A 24,398-nucleotide genomic window follows, 5' to 3' on the forward strand; every position below is an offset into this window, starting at 1 on the left:
TTATAAAAAGAGTGAATGATTTTGGAACACTTTAATTAATCCATTTACAAAAAATCTAATCTTGCATTCATGATATCAGTACAAATTTGATTTTTTTGTTCTTCCAACCAGTAATTTATTAAAAAAAAAAAAAAAAGACTGGCCAGCATCATCATCGACAGTTTCGGCTGTCTTCTGGTTAAAAGCCTGACGTCTTAAATAAATCCTATTAGGTTTGTCAATTAGATTCCACAAAAGAATCCAGACAAGTGAAACGGATGCGATTACCAAGAGCCGGAGATACTAGCATAATACTAGCAGGATACATTTTGTCCTCCCGAAGCTATGAGATTAGGATTATTGTCCACATGTTTACTGGTTTCTGTGATTGATGGTTCCACGTTGACGGCTTGTTCTAGTTAGCGGCGTCAGTCCCTTTGGTCTCCACATACTCCATAGCTTTTTGCTTGACTGCTTGGACGCTCTCTGGTGTGCCGTGTATCTTCTCGTAGTCCAGGTAGCGCTTGAAGAAGAACTTAACCTTTTTCACCGATACACTCAGGTGGACCACGCGATCAAACAGGGCCCTATAGAGGAGGGAAAGGATTGGTTCAGATTTTATTCCAGGGCCGCATTAAGCCGGATTATATCTTCTATACATTTGATAGAAATGTAACCTGAATTTCAGTTATGATGAAGTCAAAATGAAGATCTGATGAGAGTCTGTATTAGCTGGGCATTTTCAACTGATAAGCAGCATCTTAACTGTATTAACCCATGAATTCGCTAAATAATTCATTACGCAAGAACTCTATTTCTATTTGAGTTCAGCAAAAGGAATTTAAAAATATTTATTCCTAGCTGTTATATCAACCATGTGAAGAGTTTTCCAGGCTGTTCGACATTTATTATTTAATGATGCTAATTAAAAGATTCTATCCACAGAAACGTAGTAACTCTCCTATCCGATCTAACTCAATAATCCATGTATCAATAACAGACAAAGGCCCAGGTCTGTAATATGTATATCTACGTTATGTTACTAGAAAGGACAGATGCAGATAGACCATTTTCTGTTAAAGGAGCACGTGTTCAGTTGTTAGTCTAGTCCTACGTCTAGCCGGCAGCCCACCTGATGTCATTCTGTGAGCCGTGCTTCATCATCAGGTCTATGAAGACGGACCACAGGTCCGTGCGTTTGGGGTAGCTGCTCAGGACTTTTTCAAACATGGCCTTGGCTCGCTCTTCGTTCCCGTACTGGAATTCCAACCGAGCAAATTTGACTATCAAGTCCACATCTGTAATGACAAAACAAGTCAATTCTCCTTCTACGGCCAAAACAGACAGAGTTTAAAAAAAAAAAAAAAAAGGATGAATATATAACTAAAATGAAATACTGGGAGTTAAAATCAAGCTAGCTTTAGAAAAAATTTGCTCACGCTCTTTATTGGACAGACTCTGCAGCGCCCTCTGGAGGAGAGCATTGGCAGCGTCGCTCTGTCCCTGACGCAGTAAAAAGGAGCCGTAACTTTGCCACACGGCCTTCTCCTGCTTGAAGCGCTTCACCATGTTCTTATAAAGGTGCTCGGCTTCCTGTAATCACATTCGGTAAAAATAACATCTTCCGATTTAATGCGTGATCTGATCTACGCTGGCTCAGAAAATCTCTACCGAAGAATCTCACCTTGATCTTGTTGGACTTGGTGTAAATATCGGCCAGCTGCTGGTAGACAGGTATGGGCTCACAGTACTGAACGGCTCGCTCAAACACTTTTTGAAGGCTCTCTTCAGTACCGTACATGTTCTCCAGGTTGAGCAGAGCAACCCACACGTTCAGCTTCTCCTGCTCCTCCCTACAGAACCCACAAAAATGAAGATAACATGCAAAGAATTAACCGTGTACACAAACGGTAAGATCCCAGAGATCTGAACGCCTTTCTGTTTCCCACCTTGTCCTTCCAATTAACCTTAAAACCAGCATAAAGCCAATTTAACAAACTGAGATTTATTTTTAGCCTCAAATGCATTTCATCAAGTGACATTTTATTTTTATTTTAATGGCCGGATCAAGAAAACTATTATTCCATAGAGGGCGAAAAAAAAATGTCTGTATGAATTTCTCTCATGTCTCGCTCCACACCGGTGGTAGTATGAAGCTCATATGAAAACTAGACACTCAGTTTTTTTTTTAAATCTAGCCTACTAGAGGGAATATATTCATAGAAATGATCCCAAAAACATTTTCCCCACACAAATGTTTCTATCTTCAATGTAAATGATGGTATCAAACCCATTTCTGCTCCCTGAGGTTCCCCAAGAGCTTTGTAACTTCATCCACAATATTTCAGTGTACGTTTATCCCAACAGAGGTAAAAACATCTCAGTGGTGGCTCTATCACCAATATGGATCGATCATTTTGGTAAACATCATTCCGCATTCCGTACTTCAGCTTCTCATCAGCTCTTCTGTCCATTCAATCAAACACTCTCTAGAATACGAGATGTCCCGCCCCCAGCGTTATAAATATCGCCATGTCGGTGTTGAGGGACAAGCATGTTCATTTGGTTGAAAAGTAAACGTCTTGAATTCATTCACTAAAGACAGATTTATTTGTGAATCCAACGCACCGTTAGCGTTATCCCTCAGGCTCACGTTAGCCGAGCTGTGAGATCATCTAAAAGCTTGTGGATATTTTAAAAGTGGGCGGAGCCACTTGACATGTTCCACCCTGACTTGAACTGACCGACACGAAGAGCTTCACAGGGTCTTTAATACCAACACTAGCTGGTTCTATTCTGAGTGACGCACCTAAAGGAGATGGTTTTGAGGGCTCTCTCGGCTACAGCGCGCGCCTGCTCGATCTGTGTGGCCTGCAGCTGGAACGCCATGTACTGTAGCCAGAGCAGAGACGAGTCTGGTGACGAGAGCAGCAGCCGCTCGAAAGACTCCGCGCTCTCCGGTCGCGACGTGGGCTCCATGAGCTCCGCCTCACGTTTGCTGAGCTTCAGCTCCGCTTCCTTCCGTTCCAGCTTCGCCTCCTGCCGGGACTTCTTGGCAGTCTGCGGGGAGAGAAAACGAAATAGTTGAGAAGAAACAAAACGATGATGAGATGATGGAGTTGTGGAACTGACTAGATGTTAGTGTTTATGTGGGAGAGAGAGAGAGAGACCTTGCTGTCTTCCTGCTCGTCGTCGCTGGACTCGTACGCGTTTTGGGCTGAAGTTGCAGGTTTGAGAGAGCTCAGCGCTACGTCCCAGGAGAAACCAGATGCTACCTGTAGCCTGCTTGGCTCTTCTGAAGGCGCAGCTGTGCTTTTACCCTTTTTAAAAAATAAATAAATGTAATTACTTAAAAAATAAACAAAATTGTGTCATCAGTCTCATAATCATAATTTAATTAATTAAACAATTCTACAATCCAACATAATTACAACATCCAAACTAATCAGATGGTAGGAAAAGTTTAAAAGAGCAATATTCATTTTTCATCTCTCACTTTTTTCTTTGTTTTGTCCTTTTTCTCTGTGCCCTTTTCTCGAAAATACACCTCGACTCCACTGTCCTGATCTTCAGCTTGCGAGTTCGTCTCTTTTTCCTCCGCTGACTTCTTTTTCTTGCTCTCTGCATCGTCGTCTTCTTTCTTTAGTTTCTTCTGTGGCCCGCCTTCTTTCTGTAGCGATAAATACAAACACAGTCTGGGTGAGACACGGTCCGGGTGAGACACGGTCCGGGTGAGACACGGTCCGGGTGAGACACGGTCCGGGTGAGACACGGTCTTTGTGCTGGCCATTTTAGAGGAACATCTAAACCTCTGCATGTTCATGTTAATTATCAGTCGGTCATGAGGCAGGTCAAGAATGTTCACATCAAATAACATTTATTTACTTTTCAACAGATTCAAGTCGTCAAAAACGACAATGTACAGGGTTTCCTACACAGGTGATACCCGAGGGCACCTTCCAGCGTCACCCAAATGAGAATGAGGTTCACTTTTGAGTCTGGTTCCTTCCTCTTCGATCTAAAGGAGTTTTTCCTCACCACAGTCGCCTCAGACTTGCTCATTGGGCATAAATACACTTAAAACATTCAAATATAAGTCTAATATTAATCTTGAACGTCTATATAAAATGTAAACAAAATGTAAACAAATTAATTTAATTTATATTTACGGTTACGACATTTGGGGTACGAGACGTCGTTTATCAATGAATACATCGATCCTGGTTAATGAGGTCACAGAATAAAAAGATCACCGGTTGAAAAGCACGTTGTAGCCATTGTTTGAATACAGCCGGTGATTCGGTTGTATCTATAATATGCTCAGTTTAGTCCACCATCATCTCCACGCCAGAATAGTAGTGTAGCTGCGTCCCTTTCTCGTACCCTGAGAGATGATGGGAGCTATGAGGGAGCGTGGTGTAGTGCAGGAAGCGCTAAGTGCTTGGTGGTAAGAGGTCTGTTTTTGGCTTTGTTGGCAAGCATCGGGGTTTTAAATCTGATTCGGGGTTGCTACCGGAAACCAGTGGGGTGGAGTGGGACAACTTCGGAAGGTCGAACACAAGTCGCACAGCTGCATTCTGGATCAGTTACGGAAGGTCGAATGGTGTTTATTGGCAAAATCTGCCAGGGGCAAGATGCAGTAGCTCGGTGTACTCATGAGAAGAGACTGAACGAGTGCCTGTGTAACCTGAGAGGCCGCGCCGGAGTACGCAGAAGACCAGACGGTATACTTCACCCCACTGGAAGTATTAACACATTAAGAAAAAAACAGGCCTTGCTTCCTGTTTGGTATGGTAAGATAAAGATGTACCTTTATTCATCCCACAATAGGGAAATTTCTCATACGATACGAACACAGTAGCAGGAAAGAGAAGGGAGTGAGAGATAGGGATAAGTATCGTTAAGGTTTTAACACTATTATTACTCTTCCCGATACTGCTTAACGGTCCGGTACTTTAACGGTATTCTTATCGGTACTTTGTGTTGTAATAAAAGTACTTTATTCTTTCACATGATGAAGTTAATGATGTGTCTGCATTACATCATTCCAAATGTATTTCTGGATATAATTTCTAAATATTATATATTTGTTAATGCACTAGCGTGAAAGCTGCAGAATAAAAAAAAACACTCTAAATAGGCTATTTATATGTAGGCGATTTTGTAAACTAACTTGAAGTGCTGTGCATTTAGCCAAATAAATGTTTACGTACTGATTTTTCTTTATTTGGGATTTAAAAAAAAAAACAAGTAGAAAATATGTTGAATGCATAAGGACATTTCTCCCAAAAGAAATCAACGGTATTTCAACGTAAGGTAAGCAATCCGATTAGGGAGATTGTACGTTTATTTTAAATGACGTGAACAACGTCGATTCGACATGATTTTAGCATACCTGACGTAAATGGGGCAGCCACCAGAGACGAGCTAGCTAGGCAGTCCTCGGCGCGCATGAGAGATCTCGCGGATCTCACAGACGAACGTCTTAATATTATCGCAAATTAGAAATGTTTGGCAAGATAAAATGTGCACGAAAACATTATTAAGCAGGAATACATAGTACATTTATTTTTTTGTCAAGCACCGAAAGCAGAACCGATAGCGTCCAATCTTACTGATACTACGGTCTTTCATAAAATTTAGCACCGGGGCCAGTTTAACACTGGGTTTCGGTACCCATCCCTAGTGAGAGAGCAGTACAGTGCTGGAGTAACTAAAAGGAACTCTTCATTAAATAGAAGACAGTTCAGGTAGACCGAACATGTTTCTGAGATACTGCACAGGTTTAGTAAACATAACGAACAGAAAGAGAGGAAATGTGAGTGAGGCAGACTCAGGAGAGAGCTGACTTGGAGGTGAAGTAAGAGTTGAAGCGTGGGGGGGGGGGGGGGGGCGTGATACACAACAGAGTCATAGTCGTTATTATTCAGAATATTTTCACCCCGTGTAATATGTGTGGAGATACGTGAGAAACTCCACACGGACAGGAAGGTTCGAGCGAGCTCGGGTTCGAGCGAGCTAGCGTTTGGGACAGATATAAGCACTGTGATGTGTACATTTATGATTTTCTTTTTTACATCAACAAAACATGCACACAGACACCCACCTGCATGTTCTCAGCCATCTTGCGCTTCTTCGCAGCAGTCTTCTTGTCGTGCTTTTCCTTGTCCTTTCCCCTCAGGCGCAGTGGGAGCCCGAGGGATTCTGGGAGAATGTCTGGTTTTCCCGTGTCCTCTGGGAGCAAGGAGAGGTCCACGTGACCGGTCTTTGCCTCAATGCTGAACATAAACACGAGACATTTAGCAAATATCCACCACAGAATCTGTGACTAATACAGCGGACAGCTTACAGGACGTTCTAATAGATCTTCCTACATCGACACAACTTCTATAAATTCTGAAGCTTAAGTACAATCTCCTGAAGTAAAAGACTAAAACTATTTCTGTCAGGACCACTGTGTCAAAACAGAATGTATTAGCTGAGATGCATACAGTTAGTGTTGGAGGTATGGTTCTGTTCTGGGCAAGAATCCACGCGCCCGTCCGTGCGCATGCGTGGACAGAGCGGGGAGAGCAGCGACTAGAAAATTGAATAGACCCCCCTTATAACAGAACCACTGATCATGCATAGTAATAGATAATCTCGCTGGTGCGTTTTGGAAAGTAATAAATAAATGAATGGATAAATAAAGAGAGAAAGAGAGAGGGGTAAAGAGAGAGAAAAATAGGTGGAGATTTATGACGTAAACTGGTAGAACGAACACAGGTTCCGGCTAGGTGGAGTTTAGATCGTGGCGGCAGCAGCGAAGCGCTAGAGCGTCTCTATGAATGGGAATTTAAATGGTCGGGTAATACGGATGTCGTGACCGGATTGGTGCGCGTCGGGGACAGCTGATTAACAGCTGATGCACGCTTGACTACGCGGCCTGCCAGAACTAACGCGATGCTTGATGAATGAACGGCATCACGGTCACACGACTTCAACGTCGTCACCACTAAACTTTTAACTCTTTCTATCTTTATTTCAGAAACATGATCACTGACGCATCACAGATGAATCTGAATGAATGAAATTCATAGTCATGCTGATGTCACGTCCACCAGAGTTACTCTAGCTTCACAGCCGATGTGAAACGGGGCTCTGGAAAATGACTAAACCTCGGATCTAACATATCCGAGCCGTGTCACGCAGTTCAGGGTTAGACAGAGCGCACATTAGAAAATAACACCGATTCTTCACCATAAAGTGCACAAGATGGAAGGTAGTCTCAGGTAAAGGTTTGAGAGTGTAGGAAGAATAAGAGAAGATGAGAAAGACTGCCATCAGAGCAACATTTATAAGTGATGAGGAAATTTTGGTTTACAGGAAGCCGGCATGCAGAGTGTGAAGCAGAGACGTAAACGCTGCCAAGGCTGAGTGTTGGAGAGAAGACGACATGCTGAGTCCTGATCGATTCGGAGCAAATGGAGGGAGTTAGAGCTGATGCCAGTGTGGAGGAAGCTGCAGTAATCACTGGAAAAATGGATGCAAACCAAAACACTTGATGGGTGGTAAGGTCTAATATCATGAGCAGGTTGTGAAGAAGAAGGAGCGTTAGGAAGTTTGTCAGGTTTTGATTTCTGACCAAACACATCACACGAGAAAATGTTATATTACCCATAAATAAAAAAAAAATTCAAAAATGCCGAAACGCTTAAAAAGTCTCCTGTAGCGTATCGCACTTTTCTTTATTTTTTTTTTATAAAGCCTGACAACTTAAGACAATATGAACGCTGACGGCTGCCTATAAACCATTATAGACCCGTTATGGAATAATCTGCAGTCTTACTGGAGAACTTTGGTGGTCAGCAGTGCATTCTGGGAGACGTGCTGCGGGAACAGGTCGGAGTCGACTGCAAAGTAGTTTGTGGCGTGTTGGAACAGGACTCTTCCTGTGACTGATCTGGATAACCTTTGACCCATAAACAAAAATAAAAAATGAGCTCTTACTCCAGTGCATCGGATCTGATGTAAGACTGGACCAAAATCTGTCATATCATAAATCTTTAGTACCTCACGAAGATGCCCTTTTCTCCAACGTTCTTTACATAACCTCGGATGATCTGACCCTCCTGGAGCTCGGAGACGGTGCTGACGTCCACGTCTTTCACCTTTAAAGCTTTTCCGCTGCGGATCCTGCGTACATTCAGCCAATACACTCGACATGAAAAACCGACATGTTCTGTATGTTTCTGTATCCCAACACAATAAAGAGCGTAACTTGTGTTTGTGCTGGTGTCTAAACACAGGGTCTGGATCAGTGACCACTGCAACACAGCAGCTTTTAAACTGTGTCCGAGTTATACAGACACTTTGTACACATTCGAATAGCTAACATTCGAATATTCAAGATTTCTTTAATGAAATTTAAAAGTGTCTGGCGTCTAGTGGACAATATGTAAAACACGAACAAACGAATAACAAATAACTTTAATGATGGCTGGATGTGATTAACAGCACTAAGGGGGAAAATGTCCAAAACAAAATAAATACAAATATATACATACAGTATATATATATATATATATAAAATACAATAAAAAAAAAGCAATGAAGAGATATAAATAAATAATAATATGTAAACAAAAACAAAATGGGGGGGGAAACAACAACAAAACAAACAAACAAAAACAAATAAATAAATAAAAACAATAATAATAATAAAAAAATTAAAAACACAAACATTTTAAACCACTTTAGGACATGCTGCTGTAACGTACCTGGACAGACGCAGAGACAACTGGAACTTTTCGCCTTCTTCACCGACAACACAGCATCTGAAGACACAAATAAAAATAAATAAATAAACAAACAAACAAATAATTTTATACAAAATATACAAAAATTATATAATAATTTTATAATAACAATAATAATATATACAATTTAAAAATATATATATTTATATGATATATATAAACAACGAATGACTCCATCTTTTTTCGTCTTCACTTTCTGTATACTGTGCATTTGGTGCATGTTGTCTTTTTTTTTTTTTTTTAAACCAAGTTCACTCAGTTTTGCTGTTGTGAGATCTAGTTTTAATCCACAAACACTAAAACTCATACCTGACCACCTGGCCTTCTTTGTACTGCTCAAACGGAGCATCCACGTACTCGTCTGATAAATCGGTAATACGTGCCATGCCGGAATTCCCGAACGGCAGATTCAGAATCAAGCCCACGTGGGGGATTTTTTTCCACACCATGCCCATGGTAACGGCCCCCTTCTCGAGAGTGTGCGTCCCTATGGAAACACAGGACACCGGGAGATCACACCAGGGAGCCACTCACTGTGCGTCACGATCCCAGCAGTGTGTGTGTGTGTGTGTGTGTGTGTGTGTATTATAGTACATGACTCAGCAAAGTAAAAGAGCACACTGGGAAACAGTGGCGCTGACATTGGCCGACAGAACGGAAAACCGTGGATCCAAAATCAATTGCCTTCTTTTTATTTATTTATTTATTTTTGTTTTGAGTATCCGCTACTGCAACGTCAGCTGTATCTAAGACTCAAACTGCATTCTGCCATTACTGTGTGAGAGCAGGAGATAACGATTTCTCTCTTTTTTTTTAAAAGCACATCATGTTTTATTAACAACGCTAATCCTTTAAAGGGATCTGCCTGTAAATGTTACCTGTAAAGGAAAGTTTGAGCTGGTTCGGCCTTTTGGGGTTGATCGTGACGACCTTAGCGGAGACGCACTGGCCGTGTTTGTAGAGCTTTTGTGGATGTGTTGCCTCCTGGGGAAAGAAAGCAGTAAAGAAAGTAAAAATCCGGCACAAATCTGTTTTTAACCACAAATCGAGTCCAGACACAGAATGTTCTAAACAATGTGCAAATTCAGCTCTTTGTAAAAAACCGGATTATCACTGCGGCGCCGTTCGTTAGTTTGTTACAACGAAACGTGCCTGAAAATTACAACCACGATTCAGCTGAAGCACGGATAAGAAGTTAAGACTTAAACGATGCTGACATAGGGAGAAGAAACATCTAAGTAATACTGTGTGCATTTTAATAATCAGTGAGAGACAGCTACAGATACCAGAGAGGCTGGTTCGAATACTTATTTATTTATTTATTAATTTTTAAGATCTTTATTTTTCAGGAGTCTCCAGACTCGACACCGAATGATACGACAACTAAAATCTATCATAAATACTGTAGATATCTATAAAAAAGAAAAAATCTATTTTAATCTAGTCAGAACACGTTTACTCACTTTAGGTTTAGTGATCATAGCGAGCAAGTCCACGAATCCAAAAACGTTGGGAAACACGGCAACCTCGAGACACTTTGACTTCTGAACGTACTGTACCGAAGAAACACATGTTTAAAGCAATCAATAATAATGTTTTTTTTTTTTTTTTAAACTGTCCCATCACCACAAACGTCCTGCTTACTTTAGATACATAGCACATGACCTCCTGTCCAGGTTTATAGCTCTGTGGGTCAGGTTTGTTCTCCAGTGATGTTGCAGGCAAGCTAGCGTCCAGTTTACTGAAAGAAAGCTGTATGAATGTAATGAAATTGGTACGGAAACCATGTGATGGTGTTAGCATTGTTTTTCTGTACCTGGGGAGAAGCGTGAGCTCAGGCTGAGAGAAGACAAAGTTGGGGTGGCTGATGGGGAGAAACCTGTAGAGCAAAAAACAAGCAAGTGATCGTTATTTTCATTCAGACATCCATCCATCCGAGGGAGGGTCCCATGAGCCTGAAGTCCATCCCAGGGGACTCGGGATACAAGGTACAATTATGCACAAACTGACACACAATGTAGAGAAGCCATACAGCCTACAGTTGGACACCTTTGGGACAGAGGAGGTAAGCAGAGAACCCAGAGAAAAGCCCTGAAGCGCATGGAGAACATCACAGGATGGAGGCGGGAAGCAAAACCCCATCACGAAGGTGAGAGGTTAACCGCTAAGCCACCATGTACCCATAATCGCCTTACCTGTGGTTGTGGATGTCACGAGCACCGATGACCCTGCCCTTAACTTCAGCCCCGACCTTCAGGGACGACGTGGGTAATCCTCCAACTTTGGGCGATTCAGTGATCTGAGAAACATGCACGCTGCCCGTGACTCCATCCGGCAAAGTCACGAGTACACACAGAGGTTTGATGGTCTTGATCTTTGCCGTCACAAAGTCCCCGATCTTGTATTTGTGCACTTCGCCTCGGTTCCGAGAAGCGCTGCTTTTGGCTTGTTTAACCACGAGGGCTCGTCCACCCAGATGTTCACAACACGGGTCGGTTACGCTCACGGTTACGTTACCACCCACGGTCAGCTTTTCTGCATCGGAGCTAAACGTTTGGTTTAGGTGGTCGGATGTCGGAATCACAGTCAGGTGACCGGTGTCGCCCAATGAGATTACGGCAAAGTCTTTGTCCGTGTACTGGACTGTAGCGGTGTGCTGGGAGTCAGCTGTTAACTGTAACAGAAAACAGAGTACAAGTTCAAAACTGTATATCAGCATGTAATGTATCATCTATGGTAAAAAAAACTAAATCGCCATAGACGGAAAACCTGCTTCGATCTATCCATCTAGTCTAATACCCCATGACGTGACTCCTGCCTGAGACTGCCTCCACTCGTACACCTAAACTAATACCCCAGGGCATACAAATCTCCAAGAAAACAAGTCTCTGCCTCGACTATTTCTTACTTTCTTATGCTCAAAGGCACAGCTTCTACATGACAAATATAAACCTAAAAAAAAAGATTCACTCAGACTAAAAGAACCGCGTCTACCTGCCGTTTTAATTCCCCAAATCAAAGCCTGCATATGTATGTATTTGCCATTTCGTTTCTAGAAATCAACCGTACCGTATACCTGTTAAAGCGGCTGTTTGTAACTTTTAAAAGATCTTCCTAGCTTTGAACAATCACTTCCTGTTACAGCTACTTTTGAAAAACTATGCTCTGCAGAATCTTGCATGGAATGGATCTCAGTAATATTTTCATCTCAGGATTGGGTTTACATTTTTCTGGTCCAGAAATTAGTAGTTAAACAGAGCTGTTCGGCTGCAGGCTAATTCTTAAAAACACACAATTCAAGAAATGCGTAGCTTCGACTTAAAGGGATGAGAATAAACTAATGCATGTTTTCTTTAATGTAGCAGAAGCCTTATAGCAAAAATGTCATACTGCCGCTTTAAGATTTGCTACAAAACATCTAAACACAAGCGAGCTTTAGTAGACAAAACTGACATAGAAACAGACCTGGTTTAGTAATGAACAAGGTAAAGATCCGTTTCTGTTTCTACTCACCTTTTTCTTCTTCACCGTGAGATTGGGCAGAAGGGACACGTGGACTTCAGAGGACAAAAAGTCAACATGAAGCACTACGGCGGTGACCTGATTGCCTGGGGTGGTGTTGACATCTACAACAGTCCCAACATCCATGAACGAACTGTTAGTCAAAGCTTTCGGGTCAGAGTGAAGGTATGCACGGTGTGTATTGGGTGCTGACGGACTGACCTGCTACGTGGTATTTGGAGGCCAGCACTGTGGCGTAGCTGAGCTGATCTGAGGTCAGGACGACCGAGCCGTCCTCTCGTGTCACGTCCACCGTCATCTTCAGTTTATCCCCGAGTGACACAGACGAGAGCTGCTGCAGCAAGTCCGAGTCACCTGTGAGAAGAAGAGAGAGAGAGAGAGACATCTGAATGTTTAACTCAAATGTGCTCATGAGCTTTTTTAAGACTTTAAAGATTCTTTTTATACATAATTAGGAACCTGTGCTCATATTATTTATCATCTGTCTATAAAGTATAACCTGAACAAGTACATTTCAGCTCAGTGTACTTTTTCTCCAACATAAACGCTGTACAATTGCAGCCTGGTGGACCTGGGATTCGAACTCACAACCTTCTGATTGCTAATCCAACACTTTAACCACTAAGCTACCAGATCCCCCACATTTCAGTTCATATAAACTTTCGAAAGAGGAATTCAAAGAGACGGCTTTTAGACACGCTTCACTTTTTCACCACATGTGACGTACACCAAAGCGCCTCCTACCCCACACTTACTTCACAGTAGTTTAGCTAAATATGAAGAGTTTAAACGAGAGGTTTGTAGGATTTTTCTTACATTTCCAATGAAGCACGAGCTAAACTCATGCTGAGCAAATCCTATATACATCTGATCTCTTCTAGAAGACTATAATGTGAAAGTGTTGGATCTGATGATCCAAACTAACTGAACATGATCGACTGCACTATTCATTACCCTTTGCTCTTACCTCTCGAGGTCAATGCGTCGTACACGGACGTTCTTTCGCTCTGACCCTGGATCAGTCTGGCCTTGGCGTCGTTCTCTGACCAGCTCACGTCCGACACCTTCAGGCTGATCAAAAACCGGCGTTTCTCCTCATCCAAGTTGGTCACCTTGGCTAGTACCGTCTGCCCGACCTCAAACACTCCTGCAGTGTCTGTGATGAACTTATCGCTCATAGTCTAGACAGCAGATTACAACAAAACATCAGGATTCATCTTCATCTTCCGTTTCATTCTGCGGATGTTCTGACTTTCTTCGTAATAGTGAATAAGAAATAATTCAGAATTAAGTGGAGACTCACAGCTTTGGGTGCGAGGCCAAACAGGCCGTGAGGGAAGTCGACGAAGACGCCGTAGGACATGATGCTCTTCACCCAGCCCAGCATCTCCGTCCCCACCTGCAGCTCTGAGAAAGACGAAACCAGGTTTTCTGCCTCTAGAGCCGCAATCACAGACGGCTTCTTACTGAGAATCTGTACATAATGGTTAAAGAACAAATGATAACAGGAAGCGCTCTCTAACATTCTCTTCTAAACTCGAAACATCTACCGACTTCTACTGAGACGACAATGAAAAAATATCAAGTCGAACGGCGGTCATGTGACACCAGCTGCATCAGGAAACTCTATAACCAGGGTTTATAATCATCAGTTAAGGCGGCCTGCCTAAGCTCGGAAGCCCTACCGCCTTAACAAGGATGTAAAAAAAACAAAAAACATTCCACTGCACAAAAGGCCGTCAAGTGCATCTCGGAGAATAGCGCAGACGCGCTTGACACCGCGAGCGAGCGCGCGCGCGTGGTCCGTTACTGTCTAGAGGATAACTAAGCAGTTGATAAAACGTGTGTCGGCAAAATTTTTAATGTTCTTTTGCACTCTTATTTATTATTATATGTTATTTAAATGTTATATTTAGTGTTAAATAAATAATTGTTAAATGTAGTACTGAGTCTGTGGTCTATCTCACAAAGAAGCGCCGACCCGCCGCTAGACCCGCCCACCCGCCGAACCCTAACTAACAAATTTTCTGCGGGAAACCCTGATAACGATGTATATAGCGTTCAGCGTCAGTTCAGGCAGGCCACATAGTCAAGCTCGGCTATCAGCTGATGTCAATTTTCTAACCCCGCCCATCAGCTGATCTGATTCCTAAGCGCGCTATTGGTCCATTTCAAACAGGGCGCCCTATTTACATGCTTTTTTCAGTCTGTCTGCTTGGCTGTTTCCTCTGCATTGCTGCAACCCACCTCATCCCCTAGCTCCTCCTTGGAACTTTGTGTGTTTAACTTAATCAGTGTCATTCTGTTGTCACTGATGCAGGCTCTGTTCTAAATGGGGGGGATTTTGTCTGGCTGCTTTCCCAGTTAATGGGAGATTGTCTCCCCACGAAGCTGCTGCTGTTCCCTGACTAGCTTTCATGAAGCTCATGAAAAAGAAAGGGGAATTCAGAACAGCGCCATACCGCCAAATGTGTAAATTTCATAAGCTTGCAAATAAAAATTTAAATATGTCAAAGAACTGTCTATTTTGACTCAAGTGGTCCTGACTGAACTATAGCTAGATGTGTTTCTATTCAATTGTGAACAATCTGCAAGACAACACAAAAAGTTGCACTACTTTCAGCCCTCCCTCAGTAGAGGGCTTAAGGGTCGCTAGCGAGTTGGAAAAATTAAGCCGAGATGAACGGATCGATCGATAAACAAACATTTAGCAGGATACTCAGCGAGGTTCGTGGTCAATGAGAACCAAACACATACTTCAGGCACCGGGAAGCAGCATAAGGCAGCAAAAACGACCTGAAAGTGAGAAACGCTCTAGAATCGAATGATACCGAATCATCAAAAAATGAGAAGAGGATTTGAAAGCCAGGAAAGCTTCAATCTGTCTGGTGCATTTTGTGTCTGAAATTCCATTCCGGTAAATTACGCATTGCTATGGATTCATTTTTAAGGGATGAGACACAGGGCCGAAATAGTTAATAGTGTACAATTAAAACTTACTCCTGGGTTCGTGTTCATGAAAACTGCTCTTAGAGTTCTTTAGTTCTTAAGATTAAAGGGAAGACCCTAGCAACGATACTAAATAAAGTTATTCATAAAGCATCTTAACCTTTAAACCTTTTCATCTTAACCTCTTAAGATCAGACAGTGTTAGGAGACGTGAGGAGGACATATAAGAGGGTTAAGAGTTTCTTTAGCAGAGGAGAAAATGACCTAAAGGTGAAGAGGGAGAAGAAATGTACTGTATACAATATTTAATAATGATAGTGAGTTGATAAGATGATACACATTAGATTGTGTAGGGATTTTTGTCACCGATCATATTAGAGGTAACATGTCACACACACACACACACACACCACAAATACGTACATATGTACACGTGTGTATATTATATATACACACATTATATATATATATATATATATCAAATAGTTAGAGAGTCTGACTCATAACCCGAAGGTTGTGGGTTTGAGTCCCAGCTGGCCACGACTGAGGTCCCCTTGAGCAAGGCACAGAACCCCCCCAACTGCTCCTCGGGCTTGCAGCATAAATGGCTGCCCACTGCTCCGGGTGTGTGTTCACGGTACACGGATCACTATACTTAGCCATATGTCACTTCACTTCATATATATATATATATATTCTACCACTATGGTATTTAGAGATACACGAACGTCTCCGAAATAGAGCCGAAATGCCACAGCAGCAGAAATGATATAATTTGTCTCTATGACATTTCTTTGCTGTGTCACATACAGATATTAGAACATCTCTAATAAGATCGGTCATGAACGTAATCCCTACACTGTATAGCCTCAAATATCTTACATAGAGACAAAGTGAAGGTTTATAATAGACCAGATTTTAAGAGCACTGCTAATTTTTTTATTGGACAACCAATCACAGTCTTCAAACGAATGCATCATACCTAGTAACAGGTTAAGCCCCGCCCCCTCTCTAAGATAAAAGTGTTTGTATCTTCCTTGTTCAGAGTTGCTCTGAGAATCACTCTTAAGATAAGATTCCTAGTTAGACACTGAAGCTAAATTAGGAACGCTCTGAGCTCAGTCTTACAATCCTTATGAATACGAGCGAGGAGTGAACAGTAAAGGTTTTAATGCTTCGCTGTTGTTAAGTCTGTAGCTTTATAAGACAGGGGTTTGATATGTATAATAAAAGGTAAAGAAAAGGTTTCATAGCAACGTTGCCGGAGACGATGCAGGGAATTATGGGATATACACGACAGCACATTATACACGAATGCAGCTTTTAAAAACCGCAAACCTCAAACATTCACTAAAAGAGGATACGATGCTTTCTTTGTCTCGTCTCAGACACACGACGTTCGAGATGGTGTCTCCCTCCTGGAGCGCCGTCCACAGCAGAGAGCAGTTGGACATGTGGTCAGAGAGGTGCGATGTGGGAAGCAGAGCCGGCATGTCTTCTGGGAGAATAGACACTTCAAGTCCAGTCTGGGATTTCTTTTGTACAATCACTTCCACTTTCTGAAGAAGAACAAAGAAAAAGAAGAGAAGTGTAAAAAAAAAAAAAAAAACGAACAAAAATCACACCGAGTACCTATTTAATGACACTTTAAACTTGGTCCGTGTTTAATAATGTGTACATTTCATGAAAACTAGAAGAACCTTCTGTGATACTCGACCTTTCCGAATTCAAAGTTGAACTTGACACGCTGCACCTTCTCGAGGTCTCTCGCAGTCACTGCTTTAAAGGACAGGAGCAGTTTCTCCTTGTCAGCGTCACACTTAAGCACTTTGGCTTTCACCACCTGTTCAATAGTGCAAAAAAAAATTAAAATGTATATAAAAATATATAAATAAATAAATAAATAAAAACCAGCCTAAACTAATAATAAATAAATAAATAAATATTAATAAATTAAATAGATAAATAAATAAATCCAAAACAAAAAGTGTTGAAAGTCTGACAAACATTATTCGCATGCAAAATGATTGGGGGAAAAAAAAAAAAAGATAAAAATTAAACCGGACCGAATGATTAAAGAACACATTACGTTACATTATAGCCTGATGCTCCGTTCATTTGTGTCACAACTAAATATACAACCAGTGAAGTCGATAGTGCTCATAGTGCTCAGAGTCAATAGCGTTTAAATAAACTTCATTCCTCAGAGTTTGGGGATCTCCCCCCCCTATTTGTTTGTTCCAGTGTTGTTTACACGTTAACATTGTGTGCTGTAATGTTCACGTTTACGTTTCGGTGCATTATCTTTTATTTCGATCCCAGCAACGATGACAAAAATGCACTTTTACAGCTGTACATTAAGCAGATTATACACCACACACTTAAGAACATGCGAGTGTCGTGTAATGTAAAGCCTGGAGACTGACATGTCCGGATTCTAACATGATAATGATCGACTGTGTGTTTAGAAAAAAAGATGGCGATTAAAGAAGTTTTCTAACCTGTCCTATGTAAAAAAGACCCTGTGGGTTGTCGCCGGGCTCCGAGGTCAGCTCGGACGTCGGCACCAGGCCCTTGACCTCGCCTAAAAATCTTACGATGCAGCCAAAATCCTTGATGCAGACGATGAAGCCGTGGGAGACGAGCCCCACACGAGCGTCTCTGTACGTCAGGATCACGGGCAGCTGAGACTCCATCAGAGCTTTTTTCCTGCTTAGAGTGATCTTTTTGTTTTGGGGGTCCACTGATAAAACCTGGAGACAAAGCAGAAGCATGTATGTGATATATGTACTAATAGATGTTAAGGATTAGACGATTTGTGGGTAAGGTTTATGTTCCAGAAGCAGAAGATTTTCTTTTACTGAGGATGAATTTTGTGTCTGTGACTGAGGTGACATGAGAAATGACGTGTTATTAGAAGGAGAAGATTCGTATAAGCCGATGGACAGGAACTCACTTTACATTTGATCCTCATGCCTGCCTTGTACTTTTTTTCAGGGTTGGTGAGGATGATGTCCGCCAGGTGAATTCTGGGAACGAGGCCTTTAATGTGGTCTGTGATTTTCACATGCAGGCCGTACCTTTCCAGGCTCATCACCGTGCCCTGCAAACACACAGACACGTAAGAATATGCAGCACTTCTCTTTACACAATGAGGGATAATGATAATGTGGCAGGTTCAGAGTTCCTCACCTGGACGGTCTGTCCTGCTTTAATATCCTGATAGCTGAAGAAAGGCATTTCGATAACTGCTCTGTAAGACAAGGGCTCAAAGTCAAAATATATCATCTTTAAACGGTCTACACACACACAAACACACACCCACACAGCGGACACACCCACCCACACAGCGGACACACCCACACACCCACACACACAGCGGACACACCCACACACACACACACACACACACACACACACAGCGGACACACCCACACACCCACACACACAGCGGACACACACACACACACACACACACACACACACACAGCGGACACACTCACTTGCGCAGCGTGGCCATGTAGATCTGCTCCATTGGGCTGTAGTCTAATATTCTCAGTGTGTGTTCAGGCTGAGCGAGGAGTCGGTTTGGGTTAAATTCCCCTTTGGATTCTTTCAGATGGCTTTTCTGAGAGACAGAAAAGACAGAAACTTTGATGCCTCACAGACACACGAAAAGATCTGAACATTTACTGTGTGATGAGTTTCCATGTGCAGACAGTGCAGTACATTTCTACACATTCCTACAGAAATTCCTTCAGACCTGCTACGTCAAACATTGTCCAGGAAACTCTGTTATATCTGTCTAATTTTCTGTATATAATGTTTAGAATTGCACAAGTCTAACATCAGGTCTTGTATCATAAACTGGTCCAGTTTACTACTGCACTGGTTTGACTGGTCAGGACGGGACAGACTTCGATGCTCCTAGAGCCGCACAGCACCTAATAATTACAGGACGCAGAATTGAGATTCCGAAGGTGCGTCTTAGCTACAATTGATGCTAACGATTATCTACTCACACCTAATAGCAGCTGCATGTGGGCGGAGCTTGGTGGTGGCGTTACTCACGTGCACGAAGGCCGTGGTCCCGTCCGGCAGCTCCATCACGGCTCCGGATTGGTGGTGTACAGCAGTCATCTTGCAGCCCTTCAGCACCTCCCCTGTTCGCTCATTCGTCACGATGTCTAACACGCCGCCCCCTGGTGATAGGAGGTAGCTGCGCAGGGAAAGCCCCACCAGACGAGACGACGGGTCCACATACAGGATACGAGCTTTGACCTGAGAGCAGGATTTACACATTCCGAAAATATTCTACAGTTCACTGAGAGATTTTGAAAATGATAAACAACTGTTTTTTTTCCAAACTTGTGGATTCTTACCTCGTCCCCGACCTTGTACGTGGCCAATTTCTCAGGGTCGACGTGCATGAAGTCCACCAGGCCGGTGTAATTCGAGAGGAATGTTACGATCAGGCCGTGAGTCGTTACCTGTGTAAAGGAAAGGCAGAAGATTAAACCGTGTTCAGACTGATCTGTTAAAGACCTGATAACTTCACTGGAAAGATTTCATCTCTCACCCTGATGGGCTGGGAGACTTCGGAAAACTAGAACTACAGTTTTACAGTAAGCTACGTCACATCTATGTACAGCAGTGTATTACACTGGACTTGTCTCAGTGACCATGTGAATTTAGATATTTCGGTCTTGTGAGCCAACAACAAGGAGGTTTAGTTGGGGAACAAACATGTAGGAGCTGCCTAGGACACACCATGATGAAGGAAGAAAAGTTACCACAGTGTGTCACACACACACACACACACACACACACACACACACACACACACACACACACACACACACTTTAAAAAAAAAAAATAATTGTGGTAAAACAGAAATTAGAACATGCCTGGTAATTAATAATAATAATAATAATAATAATAATAATAATAATAAAAAACAACAACAATAATATAAAATAATTTTTTGATTTTTTTTTTCTTTCATCATGGCAAAAATACAAGCTTTAAGTCCAGTCTATATGTTTATATACTGTGCTGCCTCACTGTAGATTATTACATAAACGGTGTATTATTATTATCATGATTATTATTAAGTGTAACAGAGATATAGACATGCAGTGGAATGTAGACCAGGCATGTGCTAATTTCCATTTTACAGCAAATCTTATTAAATAAAAATAATAATAATAATTAATTGAAAGAAAAAAAAGAAAACAAAACAAAAAAAAAACACAAAGTTTTAATGTTTATGCTGTTCAAACATTAGCCCTGTCCTGTTCATCAACTTACACCAGATTCCTAAATAAATAAATAATTTGTTAAATTAAAATAAAGTTCTGTTTTCCTGCTAGGCTTTTCTTGTTGCTATGTTGGTTACTTGTTTTAACTTCTGAGCTTAAGGAGGCTTTCACACTGAAACAGAGCAGGATATAATGTAACGCGGCCCGGGGAAGCGCGGCGTTGTACTGAACCCCAGACTGCAGGTAGGAGGTGGTGCGAGTTCAGTTGTCTGGGATTGAAACGATTCCCATGAAGGAGAACACGACTCGTACTGGGTCGAGACTTATTCTGGATGTAAAGTTACCTGGACGCGTGTTTGAGACGACGACATCGTTCATTTCCACGACCGACGTGTAACATGAGTAACATAACGTGGAAGAGGAATGTTGTGAGATACAGATACAGAGATATGTGGAGTAAACAGCAGCAAAATATAAATAAATCAAATTAAAACAAAGAAAGGTGATCTAGAAGGTGTTAATCTCCTGTGTTACCTTCCTGATGCAGGCTTGGACCAGCAGCCCAGGTAAGAGGTTACTCAGCGTCCAGCCGTGATGCGTCTCTGCGCAGGTTTGGTTAACCGCAGTAGAGTTGACAGAAAGCCGCACCACCCTTCCATCGTTCTTCACCTCCTCCAGCTTAGCCGTCACGTACTGACCCACCTTCAGATCTGAGAAACGCAACACACACGGTTCTCATCGTCTCCTACGATTCCACCTTCACTAGCGTCACAAGCAGGTCAGTTTCATGCGTGACGTCTCATGCAGGTCAGTTTCTTTTTTATTGAATTGTTTACCTTTTTTTGCTGTGGCGGTTTCATCTTTGGGCAGAAAAGCTTTGGTTCCGCTCACTCCGATGTCTATCAGGTAACCGTGATCCTCAACGCTCTCCACACAGCCACCCAGAGTCTACAAGCACACAGAAGAATCCGTCCATCACTCTGTCCCTCTTTATTCATCCATTCATCTCTCATTTCTCAATACAGTGTGTTTGAATGACATCAGCATTCAGCAGAACAATCGTCCCAAACACAAGGCCTGAGCAACGCAGGACAAAGATGCTGAATGAGCTACACTGGCCACGTCCAGATCTGAGCACCAGCGAGAATTTCATGATCCCAAACAATATCCAGGAAACCTGAAGAACCTGAATAATCCCACACAAAGCTGGCAGAAGAAGAGGTGAATGATCACACAGACTGTGTGCAGTGGAGCAGTGTGTGTGTGTGTGTGTGTGTGTGTGTGTGTGTGTGTGTGTTACAGACTTCACCATGAACGCTTCATGACCTGCTATTGTGTTCAATCCTGATCTTTTCTGTTCCTCATGGGTGACACCAGGGTTACGTTTTATCTCCTTAAGGACTAATATTGTCTCTCCACTCTTCTTTTCTCATTTTAACACTCCTCCATTCTCCTCTACTCTCTTTTCTTCTCTTTCCTCTTCTCTCCACACCTGACCTTTGACTCCTCTTTTTTCCCCTCTTCTCCTCTCCTCGTTTTTTCCCTCTTCTCCTCTCTCCACTCCTGACCTTTCTCCAGTCTCCTCTCCTTTCGCTACTCTCTTCCCTTTTCATTTTCTTTGCTCTCTCTTCTTTCTACTCTCCTTTCTCTTCCCTCCCCTCCTGCCCTTGCTCTCCTCTTTTCTCTCACCTCTCCTCTCCTCCATTCTTCTCCCAGTCAGCTCTATTTTTCTCTCGTTCTATTTTTCTCTCAGCTCTATTTTTCAACACGCAGTGACATTTCGTGCCTAGGATCATTTCATTGTGTTGATTTGAATAAACCGTCGTCACTTCTTTACTGTGAAACATCATGAGCGTCTCTCACCATGCCTGCTTTCAGAGAGCTGGAGTTCAGCTCCTTGTTGACATCTTTGGGGTTGATGGACAGTTTGAGACAGACAAAGCCCTGCTTGGACAGATCCAGCGTCATCACCACACACCTGACCAACTGCCCCGGGGTGAGGAGGTGGGCAGGGGACACAAGATCCTGTACACAGAAACCATGGCAACAAAAAGGAACAGATCCGACTGAGACGGTGCAGCGTCGTATGGATGATTATTGTACGAGTAATAATCTGAATTCTGAGTATTAGTCATGACCTACTTACCTCGAGGTCTGTCCCAGAGTCCAGCGCGCTGCTCAGGATCTTCGTGTAGGCATCACAAATGCTCGAGATGGGCATGTAGCCTTTCATTCCGCTGGGGAGACCGAGCACAACTTCAAAGTTTAAGATCTCCCTCACACAGCCGAGCAGCACCGTGCCCAGCTTCAGATTCTGAAAGAGAAGGAATAATAAGTAAATAAATGAATGAATGAATAAAAAAAGTGTTGTTGTAGCACAAGGGGATCAAATCTTTCAGAATTTTGTGCAAGCTCAAACCTCATTGTTTACATTTACAGCTTAGGAACGATTGCAACACGTAAACGTATTTTTTCTTCCATCAGTATTTTACTGAACTGACAACAACGATAGTTGGTGGACATTTTCACACAACGTTTAGTCACAAAGCCTTGTACAATGATTTGTGCTGCTGCACGTGTCAAGGCGGCCAAGAGACAGCAACGTCCTTTGTGTCGTCAGAAGGAAAAAAAAAAAGCACTGCCTGATCAGCCGTTACCTTCATATGCAGGATCTCCGTGCTGGTCGTTGTGTTCAGCTTCAGACCACCTTCAGTTTTCTGCCTTTTGGCTGGATTTTCATCTTCATCCTTTCTCGCAACTTTCTTCTTCTTCTTCTTCACTACCGGCTCTTGAGTCTGTAGGGTAGAAACAAAAACTATGTTTACACCCAAGCCTTCCATTTTTTGAGACTTCCAATCTGAAGTTACATTCTGTAAACCTGGCAATAACACGGCTTCACTGTGTACTGTAACAGCTATATATGGATGAAATCACAATAAAAGCTTCTTGACTCGACTTGACTACTTACATTTGCATTTCTGGCATTTAGCAGACACCTTTACCCAGAATGACTTATACAATTTATTTTCATTTATACAACTGAGCAAGTGAGGGTTAAGGGCCTTGTTTAGGGGCCCAGCAGTGGACCTGGGATTCAAGCTTATGACCTTCTGGTCAGTAATCCGACGCCTTAAACCACTAGGCTACTAAGTCTGCTTGGAGAATCAGTTGTGAAAGAACAGTTTTTGTAAGTTTCATCATCATCATCATCATCATCATCATCATCATCAACAACAAACACATCACCATCATCTTCATCGTCATCTTTAACAACATAAACAATCATCAACAACATCATCATCATCATCATCGACAACATATCTTCATCAACAACATAAACATTATCATCATCTTCATCTTCAACATGATCATCATCACAAACCTCGAAGAGATTGTCCACTTCCACTCGAAACTTGTTAGATTTAGCACTTTTCTGCTCAGATGTTTTCTTCACTGCTCCACCACGAGGGAAATCTTCTTCTTCAGCCGCCATGGTGCTTTAACCCAGATGTCTGTACAGACCAAATAAAATCTCTCTTTCAGATTAAACCACGAGGTTTATTACATTACAGCCATCAGATCAGAAGGATCACAAACATTTATTTCACTCTGAATTGTTTAGTTATTTAAAAGGAGCCCAAAGTCTCCACATTGTGTAAACAACATGCTGCTTTACAGCGACGACACTAAGGCACAAAACGATACGTGTTATAATCACTTACATTCTTAAACCTGATCGTTTTTAATGACTCCTGAATCTCAGACCACGTTCACAGACTCACATGTTCTTCTCAAAAGCATGCCATGTTTGTGACCCGGAAACAAACAACCCGAGTCGATCTAGTAAAAAAAAATAACTAATAGGAGAAAAGAATTAGTATGATAGAC

The 24,398-nt window shown here is 42.2% G+C and overlaps 1 protein-coding gene across 1 annotated transcript; it reads right to left on the minus strand.

Annotated features, from left to right (window-relative positions):
* Nucleotides 1–16: 16 nt before the first annotated feature.
* Nucleotides 17–24,354, minus strand: pdcd11 (programmed cell death 11). Its single transcript, XM_027156627.2, has 36 exons — nt 24,233–24,354; nt 23,893–24,022; nt 23,168–23,305; nt 22,657–22,824; nt 22,374–22,535; nt 21,347–21,458; nt 21,045–21,220; nt 19,631–19,738; nt 19,320–19,529; nt 18,752–18,876; nt 18,441–18,501; nt 18,205–18,351; nt 17,750–18,001; nt 16,966–17,091; nt 16,613–16,807; nt 13,603–13,773; nt 13,267–13,480; nt 12,501–12,653; nt 12,291–12,403; nt 10,973–11,451; nt 10,594–10,656; nt 10,422–10,518; nt 10,241–10,330; nt 9,656–9,761; nt 9,087–9,264; nt 8,739–8,795; nt 8,032–8,154; nt 7,808–7,930; nt 6,086–6,257; nt 3,476–3,649; nt 3,150–3,299; nt 2,789–3,039; nt 1,664–1,832; nt 1,419–1,572; nt 1,112–1,277; nt 17–566 (listed from the first exon to the last, which is right to left on the minus strand). Exons 2-36 carry the CDS (start codon nt 24,001–24,003, stop codon nt 395–397), a joined length of 5,466 nt encoding a protein of 1,821 aa, XP_027012428.2. The 5' UTR covers nt 24,004–24,022; nt 24,233–24,354; the 3' UTR covers nt 17–394.
* Nucleotides 24,355–24,398: the final 44 nt, after the last annotated feature.

Source organism: Tachysurus fulvidraco, chromosome 18, assembly GCF_022655615.1.
Source record: "Tachysurus fulvidraco isolate hzauxx_2018 chromosome 18, HZAU_PFXX_2.0, whole genome shotgun sequence".
Classification (NCBI taxonomy): Eukaryota; Metazoa; Chordata; class Actinopteri; order Siluriformes; family Bagridae; genus Tachysurus; species Tachysurus fulvidraco.